The 23,119-nt window shown below is 48.5% G+C and overlaps 9 protein-coding genes and 1 non-coding gene across 10 annotated transcripts; 5 read left to right on the forward strand and 5 right to left on the reverse strand.

The window, feature by feature from the left end:
* The first annotated feature begins 70 nt into the window (after positions 1–70).
* Positions 71–2,738, forward strand: EDB82DRAFT_493030 (Man1-Src1p-C-terminal domain-containing protein). The gene is made up of 2 exons (XM_025733732.2): positions 71–1,875; positions 1,981–2,738. Exons 1-2 carry the CDS (start codon positions 407–409, stop codon positions 2,570–2,572), a joined length of 2,061 nt encoding a protein of 686 aa, XP_025587740.1. The 5' UTR covers positions 71–406; the 3' UTR covers positions 2,573–2,738.
* EDB82DRAFT_493034 (uncharacterized protein) lies at positions 2,739–4,205 on the reverse strand. The gene is made up of 4 exons (XM_025733721.2): positions 4,125–4,205; positions 3,587–4,035; positions 3,301–3,523; positions 2,739–3,245 (listed from the first exon to the last, which is right to left on the reverse strand). Exons 1-4 carry the CDS (start codon positions 4,153–4,155, stop codon positions 3,220–3,222), a joined length of 729 nt encoding a protein of 242 aa, XP_025587739.1. The 5' UTR covers positions 4,156–4,205; the 3' UTR covers positions 2,739–3,219.
* A 143-nt stretch (positions 4,206–4,348) lies between these two features.
* Positions 4,349–6,345, forward strand: EDB82DRAFT_493036 (CBF/Mak21 family-domain-containing protein). The gene is made up of 2 exons (XM_025733710.2): positions 4,349–6,023; positions 6,089–6,345. The coding sequence occupies exons 1-2, from the start codon at positions 4,530–4,532 to the stop codon at positions 6,227–6,229; spliced, it is 1,635 nt and encodes a 544-aa protein (XP_025587738.1). The 5' UTR covers positions 4,349–4,529; the 3' UTR covers positions 6,230–6,345.
* Positions 6,346–6,517: 172 nt separating this feature from the next.
* On the reverse strand, positions 6,518–6,599 carry EDB82DRAFT_t37. Its single transcript has one exon. It is a non-coding gene; the product is annotated as a tRNA-Ser (tRNA).
* A 698-nt stretch (positions 6,600–7,297) lies between these two features.
* Positions 7,298–10,533, forward strand: EDB82DRAFT_493041 (uncharacterized protein). Its single transcript, XM_025733698.2, has 3 exons — positions 7,298–7,901; positions 7,956–9,872; positions 9,921–10,533. The coding sequence occupies exons 1-3, from the start codon at positions 7,594–7,596 to the stop codon at positions 10,195–10,197; spliced, it is 2,502 nt and encodes an 833-aa protein (XP_025587737.1). The 5' UTR covers positions 7,298–7,593; the 3' UTR covers positions 10,198–10,533.
* A 259-nt stretch (positions 10,534–10,792) lies between these two features.
* On the reverse strand, positions 10,793–11,731 carry EDB82DRAFT_522193 (hinge domain of cleavage stimulation factor subunit 2-domain-containing protein; the record flags this gene model as incomplete). Its single annotated transcript, XM_025733687.1, has 2 exons — positions 10,793–11,625; positions 11,680–11,731. The coding sequence occupies 2 exons, from the start codon at positions 11,729–11,731 to the stop codon at positions 10,793–10,795; spliced, it is 885 nt and encodes a 294-aa protein (XP_025587736.1).
* Positions 11,732–12,921: 1,190 nt separating this feature from the next.
* Positions 12,922–14,987, forward strand: EDB82DRAFT_493045 (endoplasmic reticulum vesicle transporter-domain-containing protein). The gene is made up of 3 exons (XM_065608419.1): positions 12,922–13,424; positions 13,501–14,453; positions 14,511–14,987. Exons 1-3 carry the CDS (start codon positions 13,232–13,234, stop codon positions 14,682–14,684), a joined length of 1,320 nt encoding a protein of 439 aa, XP_065465969.1. The 5' UTR covers positions 12,922–13,231; the 3' UTR covers positions 14,685–14,987.
* Positions 14,988–15,005: 18 nt separating this feature from the next.
* On the reverse strand, positions 15,006–15,585 carry EDB82DRAFT_111909 (uncharacterized protein). The gene is made up of 2 exons (XM_065606973.1): positions 15,564–15,585; positions 15,006–15,506 (listed from the first exon to the last, which is right to left on the reverse strand). The coding sequence occupies exon 2, from the start codon at positions 15,407–15,409 to the stop codon at positions 15,089–15,091; it is 321 nt and encodes a 106-aa protein (XP_065465970.1). The 5' UTR covers positions 15,410–15,506; positions 15,564–15,585; the 3' UTR covers positions 15,006–15,088.
* A 3,228-nt stretch (positions 15,586–18,813) lies between these two features.
* On the forward strand, positions 18,814–21,414 carry EDB82DRAFT_111942 (uncharacterized protein). Its single transcript, XM_025733643.2, has 3 exons — positions 18,814–20,926; positions 20,977–21,115; positions 21,166–21,414. The coding sequence occupies exons 1-3, from the start codon at positions 18,973–18,975 to the stop codon at positions 21,275–21,277; spliced, it is 2,205 nt and encodes a 734-aa protein (XP_025587732.1). The 5' UTR covers positions 18,814–18,972; the 3' UTR covers positions 21,278–21,414.
* A 305-nt stretch (positions 21,415–21,719) lies between these two features.
* On the reverse strand, positions 21,720–23,103 carry EDB82DRAFT_438354 (nucleophile aminohydrolase). The gene is made up of 2 exons (XM_025733632.2): positions 22,681–23,103; positions 21,720–22,582 (listed from the first exon to the last, which is right to left on the reverse strand). The coding sequence occupies exons 1-2, from the start codon at positions 22,804–22,806 to the stop codon at positions 21,896–21,898; spliced, it is 813 nt and encodes a 270-aa protein (XP_025587731.1). The 5' UTR covers positions 22,807–23,103; the 3' UTR covers positions 21,720–21,895.
* Positions 23,104–23,119: the final 16 nt, after the last annotated feature.

The raw sequence follows: 23,119 nt of genomic DNA on the forward strand, positions 1-23,119 counted from the left end.
AAGTGACAGGGTGGTCGCGAACCTGATTTGAGTTGCCACAGACAACCGCGCTATCAATTGTCATTGCGTCAAGGGTCTCACCCGCGCCCGTCATCAACAATTCGCTTGTCTATCCAGCGACCAGCAGTTCTTTCACGATCCATCACCCCACCACTGCAGATTTTCTGCCTATTTTTCAGTCTCTTTGTGAAAAAGGAGATTTAATTGTTTCCCTTGTGGTGACAGCCTTCTTTATCACTATTACAGACTTAAGAGTGGTTGCCTACACTCCTTGTTGTTCTTTTGAAACCCTTCCGACCTCAGATTTGAAGCTCGAACATACAAAACGTGGGCGGTCCCCTAACCTGCGGCCTACACACCATTTAAACTTTACCATTCTTCTTTTCGTTAAGCCAAGTTAGTCATTATGGCCGATATCGATGATTATCTCGAAGAGGGCTTTGACCCGCGCTCTGTCACTGTACCACGCCTTCGATCAATTCTTGTTACACACAACGTCGAGTACCCTGCTACTGCGAAAAAGTCCCAACTCGTTGACCTGGTTGAGGAACATGTCCTGCCACAAGCCCCTAAGCTCCGAGCCCAGCGCGCACGCGCCAAGAGGTCCAGCATGGGTATCGTGAATGCTGGCAGTCCTGAAGATAACGGCCTTTGGGATGATTATGATCTGGCCCCTCCATCAACAATCAAGAAGCGATCAAAGTCCCCTCGCAAAACATCAAGCCGCATTAAGACTGAGCATGATGTTCTCGCAACTCCTGCGCCTAGAAGTCCTACAAAGCGCAGCACCCGATCAGTAAGCCGCGCGCTTTCGCATACTGACGAGCCTGGTTATTATGAGGCGCCTCGCTCCGTACGTCAGCCACGGAGGGACATAACGCCACAGATCAAGCAAGAATCATCCGAAGAAGAGGAGGAGGATGAGGAGGATGAGGAGGAAGAAGTGGAGGAAGAAACCATACTGCCCGACCACGAAGAAAGTGTTTTCACATACGACAACCCTTTCCAAAGTGGAAGTTCTCCAGCTCAACACAAAACGCCCACCAACCGCCGCCGCACAGCTGAAAGGGATTCTATCAGAAGTGTCAAGTCATCATCGCGACTTCGAACAAGCACTTACAATGACGACTATCAGCAGGTTCACGAACCTCAGACCCCTATATACCGTCAGCCAACCCCGGATGTGGTTGAGGCTGGTGAGGAGTTCACGCCCAACGAACAACTGGAGCTCGAGGAAGCCGCAAGCCGCGGCGAGATGGCTACAGAGCCACGCAAGCCTATAAGTCAAGTTTCACGAAAGGGTGGCTTCAAGGCCCCTCTCTTGGTCCTCTTCCTGTCCCTTTTCGGGGCATACCTTGCCTGGTATCGCCAGGAGAAGATAGCTGTGGGTTACTGCGAGGTTGGCGGACAAGCAAAATCGCTTATCTCACCTGATGTTCCTATTCCAGACGCTCTTTTGCCTTTTGTTGAGCCTCAGTGCGAACCTTGCCCATCACACGCTTACTGCTACGGGGACTACTCAGTCCGTTGTGAGAATGGCTTCCTTCTCAAGCCCCATCCCCTGTCTCTTGCTGGTCTGGTTCCCGTCCCACCCACATGTGAGCCAGATGGCGAGAAGGCAAGGCGCGTCAAGGCTGTAGCCGACAAGGCCATCGAAGAACTCAGAGAACGACGAGCCCAGTATGAGTGCGGAGAGCTTGTCACAGAGGATGGTGAAAAGCAAGACTCCCCTGCCATTGCTGAACATGAACTTAAGCAGACTGTCAGCCGCAAACGCTCTCAAAGGCTCACTGAGGAGGAGTTTGATGAGCTCTGGGCAGAGGCCATTGGCGAGGTTGCGACTAGAGAGGAGGTTGAAATCATCGGGACAGCACCGTAAGTCATTTTTACTTAATCCCCAACAAACCAAACCGCGACAACATTTTATTGCCTCAACTGTTTCTGACCATAAACTAACCAGATCCACTATCGACCCTACAGACCGTCCGATTCCCCCGATCTTCCAGATCGACAGCTATCGTCCACGTCTCTCGCTCGCCTTCCGCTCACCTGCGCGCTCAAGCGATCGGTCCGACTCAGCCTGGCAAGATATCGACTCACAATTGGACTTTTAATCTCTGCCGTCTTGGGTATCTTCTACATGCGGGCCCGGTACCGTACGCATGTAGCTACAAAGGCTCGAGTTCCTGCTCTGGTCGACACCGTCCTAGGAAGACTTGCCAACCAGAAGGAGCTCGGCGAAGAGGGTATTGACGACCCTTGGCTATTTTTGCCAAACTTGAGAGATGACGTTCTTCGAACTATTCACTCATTATCAGAACGAGAACGCATCTGGCAACGGGTCCGAGCTGTAGTCGAGCAAAACAGCAATGTTCGGACCAGCCAACGTGAGGGTAGAAGCGGCGAGGTTGGCCGTGCTTGGGAATGGATTGGCCCTGTCGCTGGCGAAGGGGCGAGAAGGCGACGAACTGGCCGGGTATCCCTTGGTCCCGATTTACATACAGACTCTCCGGAGGCATCAAAGGTCACGCCCGAGGTGAAGAAATGGCAAGAACCAAGGCCCCTTTACTAATATTCACATTTAATGTATTTTGAGTATTCACTCTTGTTGTATTCTGTTATCACCTGTTCCTATTAGTTTATAATGGAGACTGTTTTGGGTAATGGGTTAACAGAGCAATGGAGCAGATGCTCTGGGGAGGGAAGGCGTTGCGATTTTCAGTCGATTCAAATGTACAATTATTCGTGTACAAACAAATGCATGAGAATTTTCTATCAGACATAAGTCTAAGATAAGCCATGATTGAGATACAAGGATATCGAAAAACTCAGCACGAAAAAGGTTAGCCGCTGATAAAACTCAATACACATATGACCCGTTTCGTTGAGTGACGGCATGCAATAATCACTCCAATAATTCAAACATGAAAACTGAAGTCGTTGTGTTGAAGATGTGTTTTTTTGTTATTTTGCGATCCGCCGAGAATGGGCGATGTCGGAGATCCCGACCTTTCCCGACGAGCAATTTACAGCTCCGATAAACCCATTTGAACATAATGGACCCAAATCTCGAAAATCTCACAGACAACAGCTATCCGGCAGTGAAGTAACTAGGGTCTTGATTGATTCGGCTAATGCACAGGTGTTGTTAAGACACAAGGGGGGTACAAAGAAAAACCGTGGAATCCGGTGATCGAGACTCTAGCGGCATGTAATTATCTATTGGGCCTTGGAGGCAACGATCTCTGCAAATTTGTGTTAGTCATGTCAATGGTTTTGGCCTCGATCGGTGGCACATACTCTCAACGTCAGCAACACTCTGCTGGAGGATCTGCTGAAGGACCTTGGGGTTCTCGAGCTCCTTCTGGACCTTAGCGATAATGGACTGAGCAAGCTCCTTCTGCTGGCGCTGCTTAACCTGGCCCTCGTATCGGACCCAGGACTCAAGGACGGCCTTGGCCTCAGCAGCCAGAGCAGTCTTTTGCTCGAGCTCGAAAGCCTCAGACTCAAGCTTGGCAGTCTCCTACAAAAACGACCGTAATCAGCCATAACCCTTTTTTATATCCAACTGACATTTAGAATTTACCTTGGAAACCTCGAACAGGTTCTTGGTGATCTCAACAACGCTACCCATCTGCTTGACGTCCTCAATACGGCCCTTGACAGCCTCGGTGTGGTCGGCACGGGCGCTGTTAAGGATGTTCTTGATCTTGTTGTTCTGCGCCTCAGCCCACTCCTTGTAGGCAGGGCCACCGTACTTGATCAGAGCAGTCCAGACGGAAAGAAGGGAGATGGCGATGATGGTCTCCTCGTTCATGACGTAGTACTCGCTGGAGATGCCGTAGATGGAGAGAGCGGCGGCGGAGCTGAGGATGGCGCTCTTGCTGAGAAGGCTGTTACCGGGAAGAGCGTCGATGATGCTCTGAGCCTTCTTCTTGGGGTCCTCGGCGGGAACATTGCTGTTGTATCGCGCAGCGGCAACGGAGAAGGCAGGGGCAGCTCGGCGGGCGAGGACGGGTCGGAGGAGGGGAGCGCCTACGTATCGGGTGTCAGTGGGAGTCAAAGGCTCGCCAATTGGGGTCGAATTGGCTTCGATTCGAGGAATTCGAGGTTTCTCGACGTACCGACGGCGCTTCGTGCCAAGCGTGACGCCATTGTGGGATAGTTCGTGATGGGGGTATCGGGGGCTTGTCGTTGATCGGAGAGCTGGAAGTGAGGTTGAGGTTTTATCGCGCTAGCTCGGCAACAATCAAAAGCACGTGACCTTGATTGATCAAGCAGATCTGGAGCGCCGGGATTTTGCCGTATGGTGGATGCTTAGAGTTGATTGGTCAAAATTTCAACATCTAAAGATTTTGAAGATTTCCCTTTTCATAACTTAGATGAGAGAAGTATCAATCCTTTGACCATTAATCGTCTCAAATAATCTACTTTTTCTAGATTTCAGGTTAATCGCCACATTTCTACCACTTCTTACTCACAGTTCTACTTTCAGGATCTCATTTTGAACCAAAGTCTCAAATTTGAACATGTCAAAAACAGCTGCTGAGCGCTCGAAGCGCAAGAGGTCCTCTACCCAAGAGGAACCCACCAAGCGCCGACGCTCATCAGTATCAAGCGATGAATCTAAAGATCCCAGCGACAAATTTCTCCTGATGGAACAAGGCATCCTGGAGTCGCGAAAAAACTATAACGATATTACTGTTCTTCTCACTGCTGCCAATGGCTTCAAGGACGGCGACTCAGAAAGCATGCCGGCCACCCTCGTCCTGTGCCGAATTTTCATACGGTTACTTGCGCAAGGCTCCCTATCCACTAAGAAGACTCTCTCCGAGAAAGACCAAGTTGTTGTGGCCTGGCTCAGAAAGCAGTTTGGAGAGTTCAAGAAGACTCTAGCTGCCATTCTCAAGGACAAAGAGCTAGCATCTGCGGTCCTGAAATTGTGTATGAGAACGCTCAAGGCTGAGGGTGAAACTTTCAGCGAAAAGGATGATTACATTTTCCCTCGGAGTTTCCTCCGAGATATCGTGCTTTCCCTGATTGAGAGCGAGGACAGCGAGGTGATGAACGACTTTGTCGAGGAATTCGTGGAACAGTTTGATGATATCCGTTACTACACATTGGATGCGGTCAAGCATATCGTGAAGGAGCAAGAAGGCGACCCTTCACCAGAGCTTTTTGACAGGTGCTTTGCACTTCTGTCAGCTCTCGATGGCGTCCCTGAGTCTGCCGATCAGCTTGAGGACTTTTATATTCCCAAGCCTAAGAAGAAGACACATAACCTTCGCAACATCAACCAGCACAAGAAGCAAGGCCAGGAGGCATGGCTTGCTCTGATGAGTCTCATGGATGGCAAGGAGCAGCGGCAACGAAAGCAGATTCTCGAGATCTTCACAACAGTGATTGCGCCTTGGTTCACGAAGCCCGAGCTTCTCTCTGATTTCTTGACAGACTGCTACAATGCAGGCGGTTCGACTTCGCTCCTGGCCCTTTCCGGTGTGTTTTACTTGATCGAGGAGCGCAACCTTGACTACCCATCATTTTACTCCAAACTCTACTCTCTCCTGGATCGCGATATCCTCCACTCCAAGCATCGATCTCGATTCTTCCGTCTTCTCGACACCTTCCTTGGCTCGACACATCTTCCTGCGGCATTGGTAGCCAGTTTCATCAAACGTCTTGCTCGTCTCTCACTGAACGCTCCTCCTGGAGCTATTGTTTTTGTCACCCCCTGGATCTACAACTTGCTGAAGCGTCACCCAACATGCACGTTCATGATCCACCGACAGATTCAAGACCCGGAGGTGAAGAAGCACATTGAGGAGCAAGGCGCCAAAGATCCTTTCCTCCCCAATGAGACAGACCCTATGCACACAGAAGCAATTGAGAGTTGTTTGTGGGAGCTTGTTCAGCTGCAGTCGCATTATCACCCCAACGTTGCCACAATCTCCAAGATCATTTCGGAGCAATTCACCAAACAGTCTTACAACATTGAAGATTTCCTTGATCACTCATATGCCACTGTAAGTTTTTACCCGCTCACACCTTTGACTAATTTCCCATACAATGATGCTAACTACCCTGGCAGCTTCTTGAGGCCGAGATTGCAAAGGAGATCAAGAAGGCTCCTGTTACCGAATTCCACATCCCAAAGAAGGTCTTTTTCGCTAATGAGGGTGCTGAAGAGCCGGATAACTTGTATGTTAAGTTGTGGGACTTTGGACAGTAGTATTGTTGTGGGAATGAATTTGGGATTTGTGATAGTTACTAATACCAAGCCGTGGGCTAAAAAGTATTCAGAATTTAGATACCTCTGATTTTACAAGAACATGAAATATGGGCCTGAATGAGTGTCTTTTATATGTGCTCGTGTAAACTTTGATCACGTTGGATATATTCTAATCTTCCTTAGATTCCTGAAGTGAGTTCCCCAGTAACAAGTTAGTGGTGATCTGTGTAATTGGGAGATTTGGCAAAAAGGTAACCGAACTCTTGAAGAGTCCGACTTTCATCAAGTCGACGTGGGCCTGATTCGAACAGACGCCTCCGAAGAGAATAGATTTCTAGTCTATCGCGTTAGACCACTCCGCCACCACGCCTTTATTGTTGAAAAAACGATCTCTTATTTAGCATCAAGTCCGGAGTTCGAGTATGTGACCACAATCTCGATGGCATGTCAAGTACAGTTTGGTTGCTTTGTATGGAGACGATGCAACTTTTCCTTGTTTTATTTTCCTTATCGTTAATGATATTGACACACCGATGCGAGTCAGGCCTTCGAAGTCTGTTTGTAAATCGAAGGCAATTTTTCCCAAGTTCAGATTCATTACACTGACACTGGATAGTTACCACACCAACTTAAAGAATCTTAATGTCAACGAAGCTGTGTTGCTAAAACTTTAAACAGCCAAGATGCAGGCAATACGAGTGGGAACTTTTCCAGTTAACGATTGCGCCGAGGCCTTGATGAATACAACATTCATGAATATACTGGGATTGTAGTTAAGTGCATTTGTGTATCGTTAATGATTCTCAATCTTGGCAGACAGAAACATTCGATGATCCGATTTAAAGACAAGGATCTATGCTCCTGTCAACACATTCTTTGCGGGTATTTGTCCTCGTGTAAATATTATTGGCGGACCACTGTTTGCAACTTACATGCGCTAAAATTAGTCCAACAGTCACTATAGACTCTATTAACACTTTGATAAGTGACTGTCCTCACGTGGTCAAGTACTTCTAAATGCCAATGCATCTCTGCAATAGCAATTGAACCTTTTCTTACATGATATAAACTTCATAAACATGCAATTCTTATCAAGTGACTCGGAGCCATTCATTCCACCCTGGGAATGGATGAACTCACCCAAAACGTTGCCTGGTTGCTGCTTGGATGTTAGTGCAGACTACACTAAAAGTCCATCCCCTGTCAACCTCTGATATCTGACATCATTACCTCTGCGTTTGCGGCTGCAAGCGAGACCTCGCACTACTACGTACACTTTTGGCGGTCGCTTTTCGTTTCCCCTACCATCGGATTGCTCCTCCCATCCTTTGCCAAACCATCTCCATCTATCTGCGATTGTCACCATGTCGAGCAATCGCTTTAACGAGTTGGGTAACTCGGGCAAATTCGCGCCCGCCCCTCCTACCTCAGATGCGAACCAGTCCCAGGCTCCTGAATCGTCGAATAACTCCAACGTATCCAAGCCAGCTAAGAAGAGGAAGGGACATCGCGGCGGTAGGAAGAAGAGAACGCGCAGAAAGAGTTTTGCGGCGATGGACGATGATGATGACCATGATGAGACTCGTCAAGCCACAGGAGAGGGTTTCTTTAATCTTCCCCGCGCAAACCTAAGCAATACCAGTATCGACAGTGAAGCATTGTTAGATCATCGGTAAGTTTTCCCCATATGGATAATTGGTTTGGCAATCACCTAACATTGAAACAGAGATCATCAGCCCTTGCGCCCCAGACGAACATCTACTGCACCACCTCCTGGTGGTATGTCAGTGTCGTCGCCCTTTGCAAGTTCTGCTGGCAACCGTCTGCGATCGATACCAGCAGTCTCTGCCGAGGAAGAGCACCAGGACCATACACAATGGGAGGAAAATGCTCCTTTGCTCGGCGAATCTATAATTTCTGGCTACGGTGCAAGTGATGCAAGATCGAACCGGACGAGAAGCCGTCGCCCATCGAATAAATCATCAACAACGCGCCTAGGAACCTCATCCGGCGCAAACTACGATGTCAACGCCCCTCCCTCGATGCCTGGCTCGCCTACATTTGGCACCGCTGATCGCATAGAGCTCAGCTTGGGCGATGTTATGATACGGGACGGGCTTGGTGATCGTGATGACTCTCCCCACCGTTTGGTGGGCGAGATCGACTGCCTCTCCGATATGGACAACATGCGGGATGGTCGCCCTGATAGGGGCCGTAGGATGGCAACAGAGGCTGAGCAGGATGTGTGCTTCCCTGTCCCTGGCATGTCGGAGATGGGTGACGACGATGCGCAGTCGCAGGCTCATGAACACCGCCAATATCGAACGCGTCGCCGTCGTGGTCAATGGCCTGACCTGTCCGTTCTAGAGGAGTGGAGCTCCATGGAGAAGGAGGACCGAACAGAAGAGCGTCGGGTAAAGCGTATCACCGAGCCGCAGCTCATCAATGGGCGTCTGCGACCACTGCGTAAAGGACAATTTTATGAGGCGGTCGAAGAGTCACCTTATCGATTCACATACTTCAACGAGGAGTTCCAGAGCACAGTTCACAGTCAGACTATTTCTGAGCTGGTTCAACCTGGGGGTGGATTCCGTGAACTTTTTGTTCCAGATCCTCGAGTGCTCTCAGATGACGAATCTGACGATGAGGAGGTTGAACCTATTCTACCGACGAAGCTCCATAACCTTAGCACGGAAGGCAACTCAAAGGTTCATACACGTCAACCATCTCTATCGACTGTCCATGATAGTCACGAACAACGCGAGGGAACTATATCGCCCCTCAAAGATCCTTTGGCGCATGTAGTCTCGAGAAGTGAGTCTGGCAATGCTACGCCCACCGGTCGGAGATCCGCAGATGAAACTGCACATGCCTCTCAAAACGCCGAAGGTGGCTCAAATGAAAAGATGATCAGATACGGCGAGCGACCAGTCTGGTGGCTCGACGTCCTCTGTCCAACCGAGGCTGAGATGAAGGTCATATCCAAAACCTTTGGCATTCACCCGCTCACTGCGGAGGATATCATGCTCCAGGAAGCTCGCGAGAAAGTTGAGCTCTTCCGTCATTATTACTTTGTCAACTACCGGTCGTTCGATCAGGACGAAAACACGAATAACTTTCTTGAGCCTGTAGATATGTACGTTGTGGTCTTCCGTGAAGGAGTTATCAGTTTCCATTTCTCGAGGACACCACATCCTGCCAACGTCCGTCGCAGAATCCGGCAACTGAAAGACTACCTGATCCTTTCCTCAGATTGGATTTCATACGCTATTATTGACGACATTACCGACGTCTTTGCCCCTTTGATCGAGAAGATCGAAACAGAAGTTGACGACATTGATGATGCTATCTTGAGGTTGCACTCGTCTGCTGATAAGAGACTTAACGAGGAGTCTTCCAAAAACGACGATGCTATGGCAGCCTCGGATTCAAGTGTAGATATGCTTCAACAGGTGGGAGAGTGCAGAAAGAAGGTGATGAAGCTATACAGACTATTGGGTAACAAGGCAGATGTTATCAAGGGATTTGCCAAGCGTTGCAACGAGCGATGGGATGTTGCGCCACGTTCCGAAATTGGCCTATATCTCGGCGATATCCAGGATCACATTGTCACCATGACTGCCAATCTTGGTCATTATGAGAAGTAAGGTGTCTCTCCTCACTTGTATCAGACATCCACTAACGTTCTCAGGATACTTGCCCGCTCCCATGGCAACTACCTCGCCCAGATCAATATACGCATGAACGAGCGTCAAGAGCAGACAGCCGATGTTCTTGGCAAACTCACTGTTCTTGGAACAATCGTTCTACCCATGAACATCATCACTGGTCTGTGGGGTATGAACGTGTGGGTACCAGGCCAAGAGTATGAAGGAGATCTCCAGTGGTTCTTCTGGATCACTGCCGGTCTACTGTTCTTTGGTTTTGCATGCTTTATGATCGCCAAGAGGGTATACAACATTGTTTAATCTCAAATACTTTTCTGATACGGTCAAGGTACGAGGATAAGGGCAAAGCTGGTACATACATCATTCCGTTCTATGTTCAGGAACAGCGGCAAGGCACACAGCAAACTTGCAGCTCCGTTTCTTTCTCTTTTTATTATTGGCATTGGAGGGTTTTATACTAGGAAACGAATATTGGTTTTGGAGTTTTCATTTCATCTAAGCAACACGGTTTCTTGCGTTGGTAGACGGGCTAAGGCTGGTTGGGAGTTTAGTTTTTGTTGTGTTGGTATAGTCAGGTACAAAATTCCCTTGAGCTAAGAACGTAATATCACTTTTATAAATTTAATATTTTTCTCTGTTTGATTGTTTTGTATAGTTTTTGATTAGGCTTTTATTAAAAATAGCTATTTATTAAGATACATCGAAACGCAAATACAAATCAAACTATCTACCCACCCTATACTCGTGATCGAAGCTCGCAAATCATCTTTCCACAACAACATTTCTATCACAATGGGGTTTTACAGTGAGACCAGTATAGTTAGAATGATATTGTTTTGAATTACTAAAAAAGTATACGCCGTAACGCCACCCAAATGCCGACCTAGGTATAATTTTACCTCCGCTGTCCACCAAACTGAGCTCGGAGAGCTAGGATCTGCTGCCTCTCTGCCTCGGGAAGCAAATCAATCTGAGCCTGAGGGAGCTCCATCACTGCACGCATCAAAGCTTCCTGATCTGGCGGGGCATTAGCAGCCGCAGCAGGAGCAGGAGCAGAGTATTGTTGAGGGGGTGCTTGGTATGGCATGGCAGCCACAGGTGGAGTGTTACTCACACCAGGGAAGCCAGGCATAGGAGCAGGAGGGAAAGAAGCAGGAGGCGGCGCTCCTGGCTCAACCACGGACTGAATCGCCTCAGGCGACACGAGACCCATGAGGAGCAGAGCTTGGAATACAGCGTATCCCAGTTGTGGTGCTTGTTGAAGGAGCTCGTTGGCCCGCTGCGGATCGTTGCTCGCAAGGGTTTTCATTTGTGAAAGGATATCGAGAAGCTGGGCGGGAGGTAGGGTTTGGAGTGTTCGTGAAATAGCATCGGTGCAGCTGACGCCGGGTGGGAGTTCCTTGCCAGAGGGTAGAGGAGGAAGCGTGCTGGGCTGAGCGTTGTAGCTGGGAGCGGCGCCGTTCGAGGCGTGCATGTTGTAGCCGGATGTGTTGAGGTCCTTGTCGTCGTCACTACTCTTTTGCTCGTTGCTGAAATCGACGCGAAGCTTTCGGCCCATGATCTCGTAGTCGTTCAGATTGCGCACAGCGGAAGAGGCAGAATCTGTATCGGGGTAGTCTGCGAAGCCAAAACCCTTGGGGCGGCCAGTCTCAGAATCATAGACGAGGCGGAAACGCTCGACTTTGCCGGCGCTGCTGAAGATGTCGGTAATCTGTTCCTCGGTGAGACCTGAAAACAAGAGTTAGAATAAATGCGGGAGCGGTCGCAAAGGGACAGGCATACCGTAGGGAATGTTGCCAACAAAGACAACGCGGGAGGGTGGTCTTGTGGACATGATGTGAATAGGCGTCGCAGTTGACGAGATTGATGTTAGGGACAAATGGAAAAGGGTATAAGCGCGTGGTAAGGATTAGAGAACCGCGAAGATGATTGAGAGCAAGTTCTTTGTGTTGTGACTTGAAGAAAGACGAAAAGTATCACAAGTCGCAATAGTTTGTCCAGAGTTGGAAGAAAGATGGAATTTCTCAGCCTTGCCAATAAATCGACGTTAGGCTGATGCGCGCAGAGAGCTTCGGTGGAGACTTAGTACTCGCGCAGCCAATCACAAACAAGAATCACCGGGGTCTTTGTTCTGAGAGAGTAGAAGTCAAAAGGTATTTTTTATTATCCTACTAATGGTTGCATTCGCAGGATGGGTTCTCATGAGTTGAAGGAGGGTGAAGGAGGAAGAAAAAAGAACTTCTGTGTAAACAAGGAAGCAGGAGCTTTACATAATCTGTGTGTTCCAACTCACAGAGCCTTCTTTTTGATAGAGTTCAGTGACTGAGGCAGCAGGGTTAGCATTTGAGTAAGTAAAAGTTAAAAAAAAGTATGTACTTTTAGAGCAAATTATTTTTTAGTTGTGTTTTTAGTTTCTTATGCCTTCGCCTAGGCCTTTTTAATTTTATTGAAGTTCTTAATGAACATTGATTTATCATCATGAGAGTGTCAGAAAGACATGTTTCTGCTATACCTGGCTGAGAAAGGTGAATGTTGCTGGGCCTGATACCAGCGAGTTACAGGTTGTCTGTATAACAATGAGTCTTGCAAGAAATCTGCCTAGAGCCAGCAGTATTTAACTTTCTCAGCCAGGTATAGCAAAGGTATTTTTTTTTGATACTTTCACGATGCCTGAACTTACAACTACGTGCAATTGGGAAACATTATATGAATCATGTGTATTATGTATTTAAATTTACTATTTCAACAGAAGTCTGAATTCAGTCTTTCCAACATTAAAATCAACCTACCAGACAGGTGACTTGCAGGTTTAAAGTGTTCTTGCAGCAGCTCATGGATGTCTTAGCAACGAACGAAGTTGATCCATTGGTAGAATGTCTCATGTAGGAAAGTGGATGCAGAAGCTCAGGCGCCAAACCTGACCTGGATTAGCCTATAGATTCCGAGGGGACTAGACCCTTGTAAAACGCCCCCCGGAGCTACGTTTTAGAACAGGACGTCAGCCGCAGTTGGAAAAAGGTGGCCTTTACATTTTGAGGAAACGACAACTTGTAATTCTATTCTCGCATTTGCTTGTGTTTTCCTTTTTCTTTTTGCTCGATCGGATTTCTCGAGTGCCAGGTGCAGATCCGAAACCAAACAAGGGAACATAGACAAATGCTGTCTCTCATTTCTCACAGTTGATAATTGCCTATCTGTATATCCGTTTCCACTCCCTTCTCACGACTATAACCTCTCCTTTTTGATTGGTGCCGCGACTACGACAAGACACACTCTCTCAACTCAACTCAACACAACAATCGCCTCGGCTTTTTGCTGTCGCAGATAAATCGCCATGCCTCCGAAATCGAGATTTACAAGGCTTGATGCCTTTACCAAGACTGTCGATGAAGCGCGAATCCGAACGACCAGTGGTGGTATCGTCACGATTGTGTCGCTGCTGGTGGTCCTCTTCCTGTCTTGGGGTGAATGGGCAGAGTACCGTCGCATCGATATACATCCTGAGTTGATTGTGGACAAGGGAAGAGGTACGGGAGAAATATTCTTTGCCATTGGAGTAAATGCGCTACTTGTAATCGAATTCTAACACATCTTGTCTTGTAGGCGAGCGCATGGAGATTCACCTCAACATCACCTTTCCCAAGATGCCCTGCGAGCTATTGACGCTTGATGTCATGGATGTCTCTGGTGAGCAACAGCACGGTGTTATGCATGGTGTCAACAAAGTCCGTCTCCAGTCCCAGAGCAAGGGAGGCGCCGTTATCGATACCAAGTCCCTCTCACTTCACGACGATGCCGCCCATCACCTCGACCCCTCATACTGTGGTGGCTGCTACGGTGCTCAATCCCCCGCCAATGGTCAAAAGGCAGGCTGTTGTCAGACTTGTGACGAAGTCCGTGAAGCTTATGCTCAGGCCTCGTGGGCCTTTGGTCGCGGCGAGGGTGTTGAGCAGTGTGAGCGCGAGCACTATGGCGAGAAGTTGGATGCGCAACGTGAGGAGGGCTGCCGCATTGAGGGAGGTCTACGCGTGAACAAGGTCATTGGTAACTTCCATTTCGCTCCCGGACGAAGTTTCAGCAGCGGTAACATGCACGTTCACGATCTTAAGAACTACTGGGATGTGCCCAAGGGTTTCTCGCACGACTTCACTCACCATGTCCACTCCCTCCGTTTTGGCCCTCAACTCCCCGACCACATTGCTCGCAAGGTCGGCCACAAGAACACGCTCTGGACCAACCACCACCAGAATCCTCTCGACGACACTACCCAGGAGACCCACGACCCCAACTACAACTTTATGTACTTTGTCAAGATTGTGCCGACTTCATATCTTCCTCTTGGTTGGGATAACAAGGGCATCAAGATCGCCGGTCTCTTGCAGGAAGACAACGCCGGCCTCGGCGCCTTTGGCTATGCCGAGGATGGAAGTGTCGAGACTCACCAGTACTCCGTGACCAGCCACAGACGAAGCCTGGCAGGCGGTAACGATGCTGCCGAGGGTCACGCAGAGCGCCAGCACACCAGTGGTGGTATTCCAGGTGTCTTCTTCTCCTACGTAAGTACATGACTGCATTGACGTTGGCATGATATAAAAGGCTAACTTTCTCTCTAGGATATTTCGCCCATGAAGGTCGTCAACCGTGAAGAGAAGGCCAAGACTTTCAGCGGTTTCCTTGCTGGCCTTTGCGCCATCGTTGGTGGAACTCTGACCGTGGCTGCTGCTGTTGACCGAGGCTTGTTTGAAGGTGCGGCACGTCTCAAGAAGATGCGATCCAAGGACATGTAAGTGGTATTGGGATATGTCTTGGGAGAAATAGAGAAGAGAAAGCCTGGTTCAGCAGATTGGGTTTGGCCAAGATGTCATTGGTTGAGGCCAGTATGCCTACCTACCTGTGTAGACATTCTAAAAGTCCACTGCTATATGCGTTGGCAGGGTAGGCGTTCTGGGTTAGTTGTGATTTTGAGCAGCATTGCAAATTATAAGAAACTGCGTTTTTGCATAGGCATATAAGTTGTAGCATAGGGAAAACTCAATTGAAGTTGATATGAAGCATGTTTGACATGGGTCTGAATGTCTCATGAGAGGATACCTACATAAAAAAAGACCTTACTAGTCTGCTTATAGCACATGGCTTACGAGTTTCCAACGGTTTGACAAGGAAATGTTGATTGGGATCTGCAGAATCGGAATCATGAGGATGGGGAAGGCTCATAAGCTTGTCTGGAACAATTCTTTTTTATTAATACCGGAAGATGGTGGTACCCTTGAAGTAGATCTTTACTGGCTTTGTGCCTGTCAGAAAATGTGAGCACGGAGATTAGTGACGAGTTACTAAATTGACCGTGCACAAGTAATGGATACAGCCAGGGACGAAGCGAAGTGCCATTGTATTTGACGCATGAACTGGCTGGGTTCATGATACTTATTGGCGGAGCGAGGAACGACAATGAGAAAATAGTCATGGACAGGCCTAGATGAGTAGCTAAGCGATGTTGACGGTTTTTAACCATTGGAGAATCACCATTGAAGAGTCTAGTAATACAATGAGATGCGAATGCTTACAGAGAATACGTGTAACATGTCAATTGGGATTGATATATCGCTGCTCTGCTTGAGTTTGTTAGTTGGTGTCTGTAGTTGAGATTGATTGGGAAGATGGAATACGTGATTGGCTCAGCAAGTCATCCCATCGTTCTTCATTCTTCATCCAGACTGGTCACAAGGTAAATCACCAAAGAGTACTAGACTAGCTATTAGGTAGTCAAATCTCTGGAGGTCCAACGAATCCACTTGTGTTTGCACCAGATGCAGAATGCGACCAGTCATTGCAGTGGTGAAACCGTAGCCACACGTAATAATGAACGAATCTGGATTATAATACGCCAGAAACTGTTAGAATGGCTCTTGCATGCTTGCTTCTCTGTGGCAAAGAACAAAAAAAGGTGTGTAGCACGATGGCTTGACGTTGACATCTCGATCCAGCAAGGAAATCAAAGTCAGTGCACTTTATTAGTTCAGCCAGCCTCAGAGGAGAATGGAGATACATACATACGCGTCTGAGTCCATGTGGAAAGTCTGGATGAACACGCGTGCACCAGTTTAATTTGCCTTGTGGTCCCCGACTCGCCTGTATTGGTTGGTTCACTTGGACTGGCGCAGCACATGGGTTGCTAAAAAAAGGGTTGACCCTTGGGCGGAGAAAATATAGTCATGCTTTAGCTTAGAGGCGGAGGGATGTTAGTGAGTATCCGCAAAACTTAGTCTGGAGCTCGACTGCGAATCTGGGACCCATATTCAATGAGACAGGAATTACATTCTGGACCACCTGAAGGGGTCTTGAAGATAATAATTCGGTTCGTCAAACCAACAGATGTGTAAGGGAATCCTGGTTGATACTACTACTGCTATCACAGTGTATTAATCATCCAGGGGTCTGATTCAATTTGTTTGCTTGCTTTAAATCACTAGGTGAGGCTGAGAGTCTCATTAGTGCTTAGTGGCCAGTCACGAGGGTTTCGCAGGTGGTGATTTAAATCGTGAATAGTGGGATCGAATAGGTATCAGCTTTCATCATTAATTACGGTGGAGTCCAGTAGTGAGTCTGCTAATAGTACTGCACACATTTCATTGAGGTATAAATGCAAGGTCAAAGTACCCCAGACCGAGGCGTTGTGGCTACAACCGAATTGGTCCCTTAAAAGATAACGTACCAGGGGAAGCGGCTTGGGATTGGTGGGGTCTTTTGAAGGAGCCCCTGGCTGGCGTCTTGCTTGTCTTGTTGCATTGTTGCATTGTTGCTATCTTGCGTGGCATCGTAGTATGTTTTGATGTTGTGTTTTGATAGCACTGACATCTTGGAAACAAGGACTATGACATATGATAGGGTCGAAGCGTCACTAGAAACTACAAGAAACAAGATTTGGACAGGGTAGAGCGTCATGAGCCTTCTCGAAACAATACACACAGAATATCATGCAAAGATCCAGAGCAATTGAGAAATGAATGTCTTGTTATTGTTACCGCGGTTGCTACTCGGAAGCAACGAGATTAGATTACTAGATGCAAGTGACTATTAACCAGGTATGAGATAGCCACCCAGCTACCCTTTCAAGCAAAGCACCTTAATACCGTAAATATCTAATCTAATTTCTAGCTCAGGGTAATGAAGGACTTCACCTACCTTGAAGAGGTTGTGTCTCCGTCTTGGGGCTGTCAAAACAAAAAGAGGCGCATTACACAAACATGCTGATAAGATACATATGCAATTGAACGCCCCTTTTGGTTACTAACGGTCCAGTTTGGACAAGTTTATTTAGTTTCGGAGGAATTAAGTTAGACTTGGTCGTTGTGTAGTGTACGCCAAAGCGGGGAATGAGATATCAGATCACTTGTAGGTGCTCGTATTCAAGCTTTCCAACCTCAGATACGATACTGAGGCTGAGAGGAAGGATCTCACCTATGTACGTGGGAAGTGGCGAGAGGTATGTAAGGATTCGGCACATCATGAGCACAGACTGCCGTAGAAAGAGGGGGTTTCTGGTGCTTTGATAGAACACATACATTTGCGAGACTATCGTGGTAGATTGATCCTATCATGGGTATCAGATTGGATCGTGTAAACGAGGCATGGGTGTGGTGCACTGCAGTAAGGGGCATCCATCCTTATTTCGGCCATGGTCATATGCTGTGCAACTCAAATTTACCTTTCGTCAAATCTCACATGGATGTAGTTTTGATCAACCTAGGCAGTGCTTTGTCTTTAAAACAGCAACCATGTCTTTTGTTGTGTTGTACACTTTGACGCCTTTTTTATTTTATTTTACCTGTCTGTCTGTTGTAAGTTATCCATTCATATGCCGTCCACACATACATAATGAGTACCTCTCTCTCTCCATCCATCCATCCATCCATCCATGACCCATGCATGCATACATGGATCCATTATGGGAAAAAAAAAAAAGGGAACCCAAAAGGACTGGATCCATTCGGTGATCCATTTCATGACCTGGGTATTAGCATCCACTCTTGTTCCATCAATCGTCTGCACTATAACGTATGCCTAATAAAGCCACACAGGGCACGTAAATTAGCTCTTTCTAGGTCCCTTGGGGGCCTGGGGCCTTGTTCTGGGCTACTTTCACTTGGGGCAGGGCCTAGTCTGGGCCTCATGGGACCTTAAACCTCCACTACCTCCCACCCAACTTTACCTGTAACAGTACCGTCCATACTCCGTCACTTCTCATCCAAGACAAAAGTCGCCATCCATTGTTCGTCACTAACATTTGTACATTGTTTTTTAACTGTCATTCACATACTCATTTGTGATCGCCTACGCTTGCGCCCTTTTCTTCTCCTGGTGCTCCCTTTTGTTTTTGCTCTTCCAACTCTCAATCGACCTCACCTGCAGCATCAGCGCAACGTCATTCAGCGTTGACAATTCGCCGCCATCATCAACAACACCTACCGTAGCGCAATTAGCTCAGCACAAGCATCCCCAAGTATATACACCAGAGACATTGCTCGCTTGGCTGCCGATCCTACTACATCACCTCTCTCCTTCCTGTATTTCCGTTGCCGACTTACATTTTGAACTCCTGGCTCTCTTGCCTGTTTCAACTTTGTTCCATCGACACATCTCCGTACCACATATCGCATAGCGCGGCCCGCGCAAGATCCCTCTCCGCCGCCGATCGCTCCTTGGCTGTTGTCTCGCCCTCGACTCGCCGTCATTCTTAACATCTTGTCACCAGCCATCGCGCATTATTTTTTTTATAAATCTTTTTTGCCAGCATTCATAGCAGGACTATTTCTCATCTATCCATGTTCCTGCCCTCGAATTTCACCTAGATCACCACTCGTTCTTCGCCTCTCAAATAGCAATCGCGCCAACTTGGTCCATCCGAGCGTCCAAGTGTAAACATAAACGGCTAATTTGGTCGAGCAACTTTAAATCCCTGAGATTGAGCTGGAATAATTGGAAGCGGGTGCCTTCGTACTCTTACTGTGTTGTTTAGTTCATATTCTGCATGGAAACAGTCATCGATAGTTGGACTTGACCTTCAAAACGACCATCATGGCGTCACGGCCTTCTTTGTTGGATTTGCGATCGGACTCCTCACAATCAAACCTTTCTACAGTCTCGAAGCCCTTGCGCTCACCTCGTCTCCATGTCGCAGGTGAAATCCCTCCCGAGTTGTCCCCTTTGGACGCCTTTGCTTTGCAGAGTCGATTGCTTGCAAGGCAATTACAAGAGAGCGCCAAGGACGGCAATCGAATGAGCCGCCTACCTCCCCTGACCACCGAGAGTCCTTTAATTGTTCAGGGACGTTCAGATTACTTTCGCTCTTTATCGCAAGACTCGGGCTCCGAAGCTGGCGATCACCCTCCTTTACAGCAGCCCTCGGGCTTTGGACAGAGGACAGAGGTGGAAGATGCCTTCTCAGACGAAGCTGAGCGTCCCGTATCGATGCACCCACGAATGAGTCGGATACCGCCTACCCCCGATGCTGAAGTCCCTGCGATCCCCCCTCGAGCACCATCTAGAGGACGAGTACTTGATCATATCGACGAGGCAAGCTCAATTTACGGCGCCAGAACGGAGCGATCACCATCTCTACTTAGTGACACGCGGTCGCAATCCGACAGGCGACTTGAATCATCTCCATCTCGGAAAGAAGACAATGCTTCGCTGCTCTCCGCCCGACGACCGAGTGGCTCAGTTAGCGGCTCAATCGCAGGCTCACCAGAGAAGCCCAAAATGCATGTTTTTGATGACCTTGGACTTGCGCCGCCTCAAAATATGTTTCCTCAAAGAAGACGTGGAGTTAGCAATGTTTCATCTCCAGCGATACCTTCTGAGGAGGATCATAACATGACAGGCTCTTTCCACTCATTGCCCCCACGAAAAATGTCTTCTGCAAGCGCAATGGCATCACCAGCAATTGGTTCTTATCGACGATCACCATCCATTGGATCTGAATCGTCTGCCCTTCCTCGACCATCCTTCAACTTCTCAAGACCCATGAGCAGATCTGGCACGCCTGGTATGGAGCTACCCCTGAGACAAGCTTCCTCTGATAGCCAACCCTCGTTCATATTGGCTGATGAATCGGCTCATACACCAGTGAGCATGCATAGTGAGGCCTTCCTTGACCAACAGGCCGAAGACAAGGGCGCAACGTCCTACATTTACTCCAAGTTCACACTCCCACGAGGCAAAGCTATCCAGCGAGGAGAATCCGACGAGGATGCTACACAGGTACCCCTCAATTGGCAACAGGATATGGCCCCCCCGAGTGGGCGCAGATTCGAAAATGCCCCTCCTCCCTCACCCCCAACCCGACCTTCGAGTTCTTCAGCCGATATTGTACCAGGCAATTCCTTGGCCACAGGCAGTCCATTGCCGAAGGATTTAACAGAGTTGAGAAAGGTCCAGTCAGAGACAATACCACCTCCCATGCCAGACCTATCTCCAACGCCGGGTAAATCAGCTGAGGAATCGCGAGCTTCGGAAGATGTACCGCGAGGCCGCGGCCGCGGCCGAGATCGCACTCCTCTCTCAATAGCTACCGATGATACAGCAAGCACGATCCGACCGCCACCCACAGCTCGCTCAACAGCACCCACTGCCTCAGAGATGTCAGCAGAAGAGCACCTGGCAAAGGGAATTGCATGCCACGAGAGCGGAGATCTAAAGGAATCGACATATCACCTTCGTTATGCAGCTCGTTTGAATGACCCAACCGCCATGCTTCTCTACGCCCTGGCTTGCCGGCATGGATGGGGCATGCGCGCAAACCAGAAAGAGGGTGTGGAATGGCTACGAAAAGCTGCCGAATACGCTAGCGTCGAGATCGCAGATGATGAGAGCCATGTAAAGGAAGGCAAGCATGTCGATGTGATAGAACGAAGAACCCGAAAAGCCCAATTTGCGTTGAGTATTTATGAGTTGGGCGTGAGCCATATGAATGGCTGGGGAATCGAGCAGGACAAGTCTCTGGCTCTGCGGTGCTTCGAGATCGCCGGTAGTAAGTTGAACTCATGATTTTAGAAAGCCACATACTAACCAAGATCCTAGACTGGGGCGATGTCGATGCGCTAGCTGAAGCTGGTTTCTGTTATGCTCAGGGTGTTGGCTGCAAGAAGAATCTTAAAAAGAGTGCCAAGTTTTATCGCATGGCTGAAGCCAAGGGTATGAGCATGGTTGGGAACAGTTGGTAAGTTTAGATGGAGTATCTCCCATAACACACATGCTGACATGAACTAGGATCCACAAGGCTAAATACGACGACGACGACAACGAGTCTACTACGTCCAAGAAGGACAAAAAGAAGGCCAGGAGCAAGTCCCGCACCAGAGCTATGTTTGGACGGAAGTGAGCCCGAGGGCAACAGCTTCAGTGACACGCTTACTACGATAATGATGACATCTTCGACATACCCATTTAATCGGAGTTTTGACTGGTTTTCCATTGATCGGGGGTTTCATGGGGTCTAGGGAGGAAATATTCTTGTGCTTCCTGCAGCGATTGCTCAGAGCAATCGCCGGGTCAGGCAAAAGGAATTGGATTCAGTTCCGTGTACAACGTCAACCTCTAAAGACGTGTTTTTTTATTATTATCTTCAACGCATGTGTTCCCCTACAAGGGGTTCATGGATTACTTATTTCTGCCTGATACAGGCAAGACACCGCTGCTTTATGTAAATAGTACGGCGGCTGTCTGTTCTCTTCTGAAAGTTCTTATAGAATGCACTGCACATATAGGAAGTAGACGAGACAAAGACATCAAATGGTGTCGTAGATACCTGCGCTCTTTCCCTAATATTATTGGAAATACTTTATTGCTTTACTACCTTCTCAGCCACAACTATGTCGTTCGGTCTAGGCAAAATCAGTCATCCTCTAAGGATTTCTCTACGCCACGCCTCGAACTCTCTGTCTTGGATTTCTGACATAAGCTCCAGCAGTCGCCAAGCTCCCGTTCTGAGGTAACGTGCCTAAGTGTCAACATCCATGTTCTCCGGGAGAGGCACGTCTTCCACCGTAATGTATCGCTTGATCTCCTCCTTCTTGATGATCTTCTCGTTCAGCACCGCTGTCGTGCCCTTGGGGAATCGGTAACTCTGAAGCTTAGGCTCCTTCTGGTTAGGCGTGATGTAGTTTCTCTTGAGTGTTGTCTTGTCGCTGGTGATGATAGCGACGTCGACGTTTGAACCGGAGCCCAAATCGTTCCACACACCAGCCAAGATGGCATCGCTGGCCAGCTTGACAGCCTCCTCTTGGCTAAGATCAGGCTTCCACTGCGTCTCGAACACACTCATGGCTGCCAAGCTACCACTTCCCATGGTGACATAAGGAAGCTTGTCCGTGCTACCGTGAGCATGGACAGTGAACAGGTGAGTGCCGGTAGGGTCGACACCAGCAACGACAAGGTAAGCACCAATGTGACCCTGGTAGCGGAAAAGATGCTGCTTCAGAAGGGTCATGCAGGTGACGACGCGGGGCTTGCGGCCTGTGGATAGGGAGTGCAGCTCGAGCTGAGAGGAGATGAGGGCGGTGGTGAACTCAGTATCGGCGGCTGTACCGGCACCAGCGCACCAAATCTGGGGGGAAATGTAGTGAAGCTTCTCACAGTTCTTGTCGGCGACGATGGGACCGGATGTGGCTCGAGTATCGGCGGCAATCTATGGATGCAGGTGTCAATATTCATCTTCGAATCGGATGGTGATAGCTCCGCTTAGGCTTCAAAGGCTGCCTGCAGAGGGTGAAGGATGCAACTTACCACAACACCACCATCGAATATGCATCCCACGATAGTTGTTCCGGTGCTGGTGGCCTTGGGGAGAGGCACACCTCGAGCGTGGAGAGCCGCATTGCGGTTGTAGTTGGAGAAGTCGAAGCCAGGCATTTTGTAAGACCTATGATTCCCCAATTCGAGATGTCGAAGCTGATATGTAGCACTGATCCCAAAAAGATAACAAGATATCGCAAAACAATGGTGGAATCGCTTGAGGTATCGCTTGTGGTGGGGATGTCGGTGGTCGTAGGAAAGAGGCGAGACGGAGTGAGGTTAACAAGGCAAGAGCTGATGACGAGGCTAAAAGCTGCCTCCAGCAGTTGAGCTTCAGTAGAGCACCTGTAACAGAGTTGAGAGACACGTTCTGATTGGTTGAAACTCTGTAGGCACGACGCAACAAGCTACCACAGGCAGGAGCACTTCA

This window comes from Fusarium venenatum, assembly GCF_020744135.1.
Source record: "Fusarium venenatum strain MPI-CAGE-CH-0201 chromosome Unknown EDB82scaffold_1, whole genome shotgun sequence".
Classification (NCBI taxonomy): Eukaryota; Fungi; Ascomycota; class Sordariomycetes; order Hypocreales; family Nectriaceae; genus Fusarium; species Fusarium venenatum.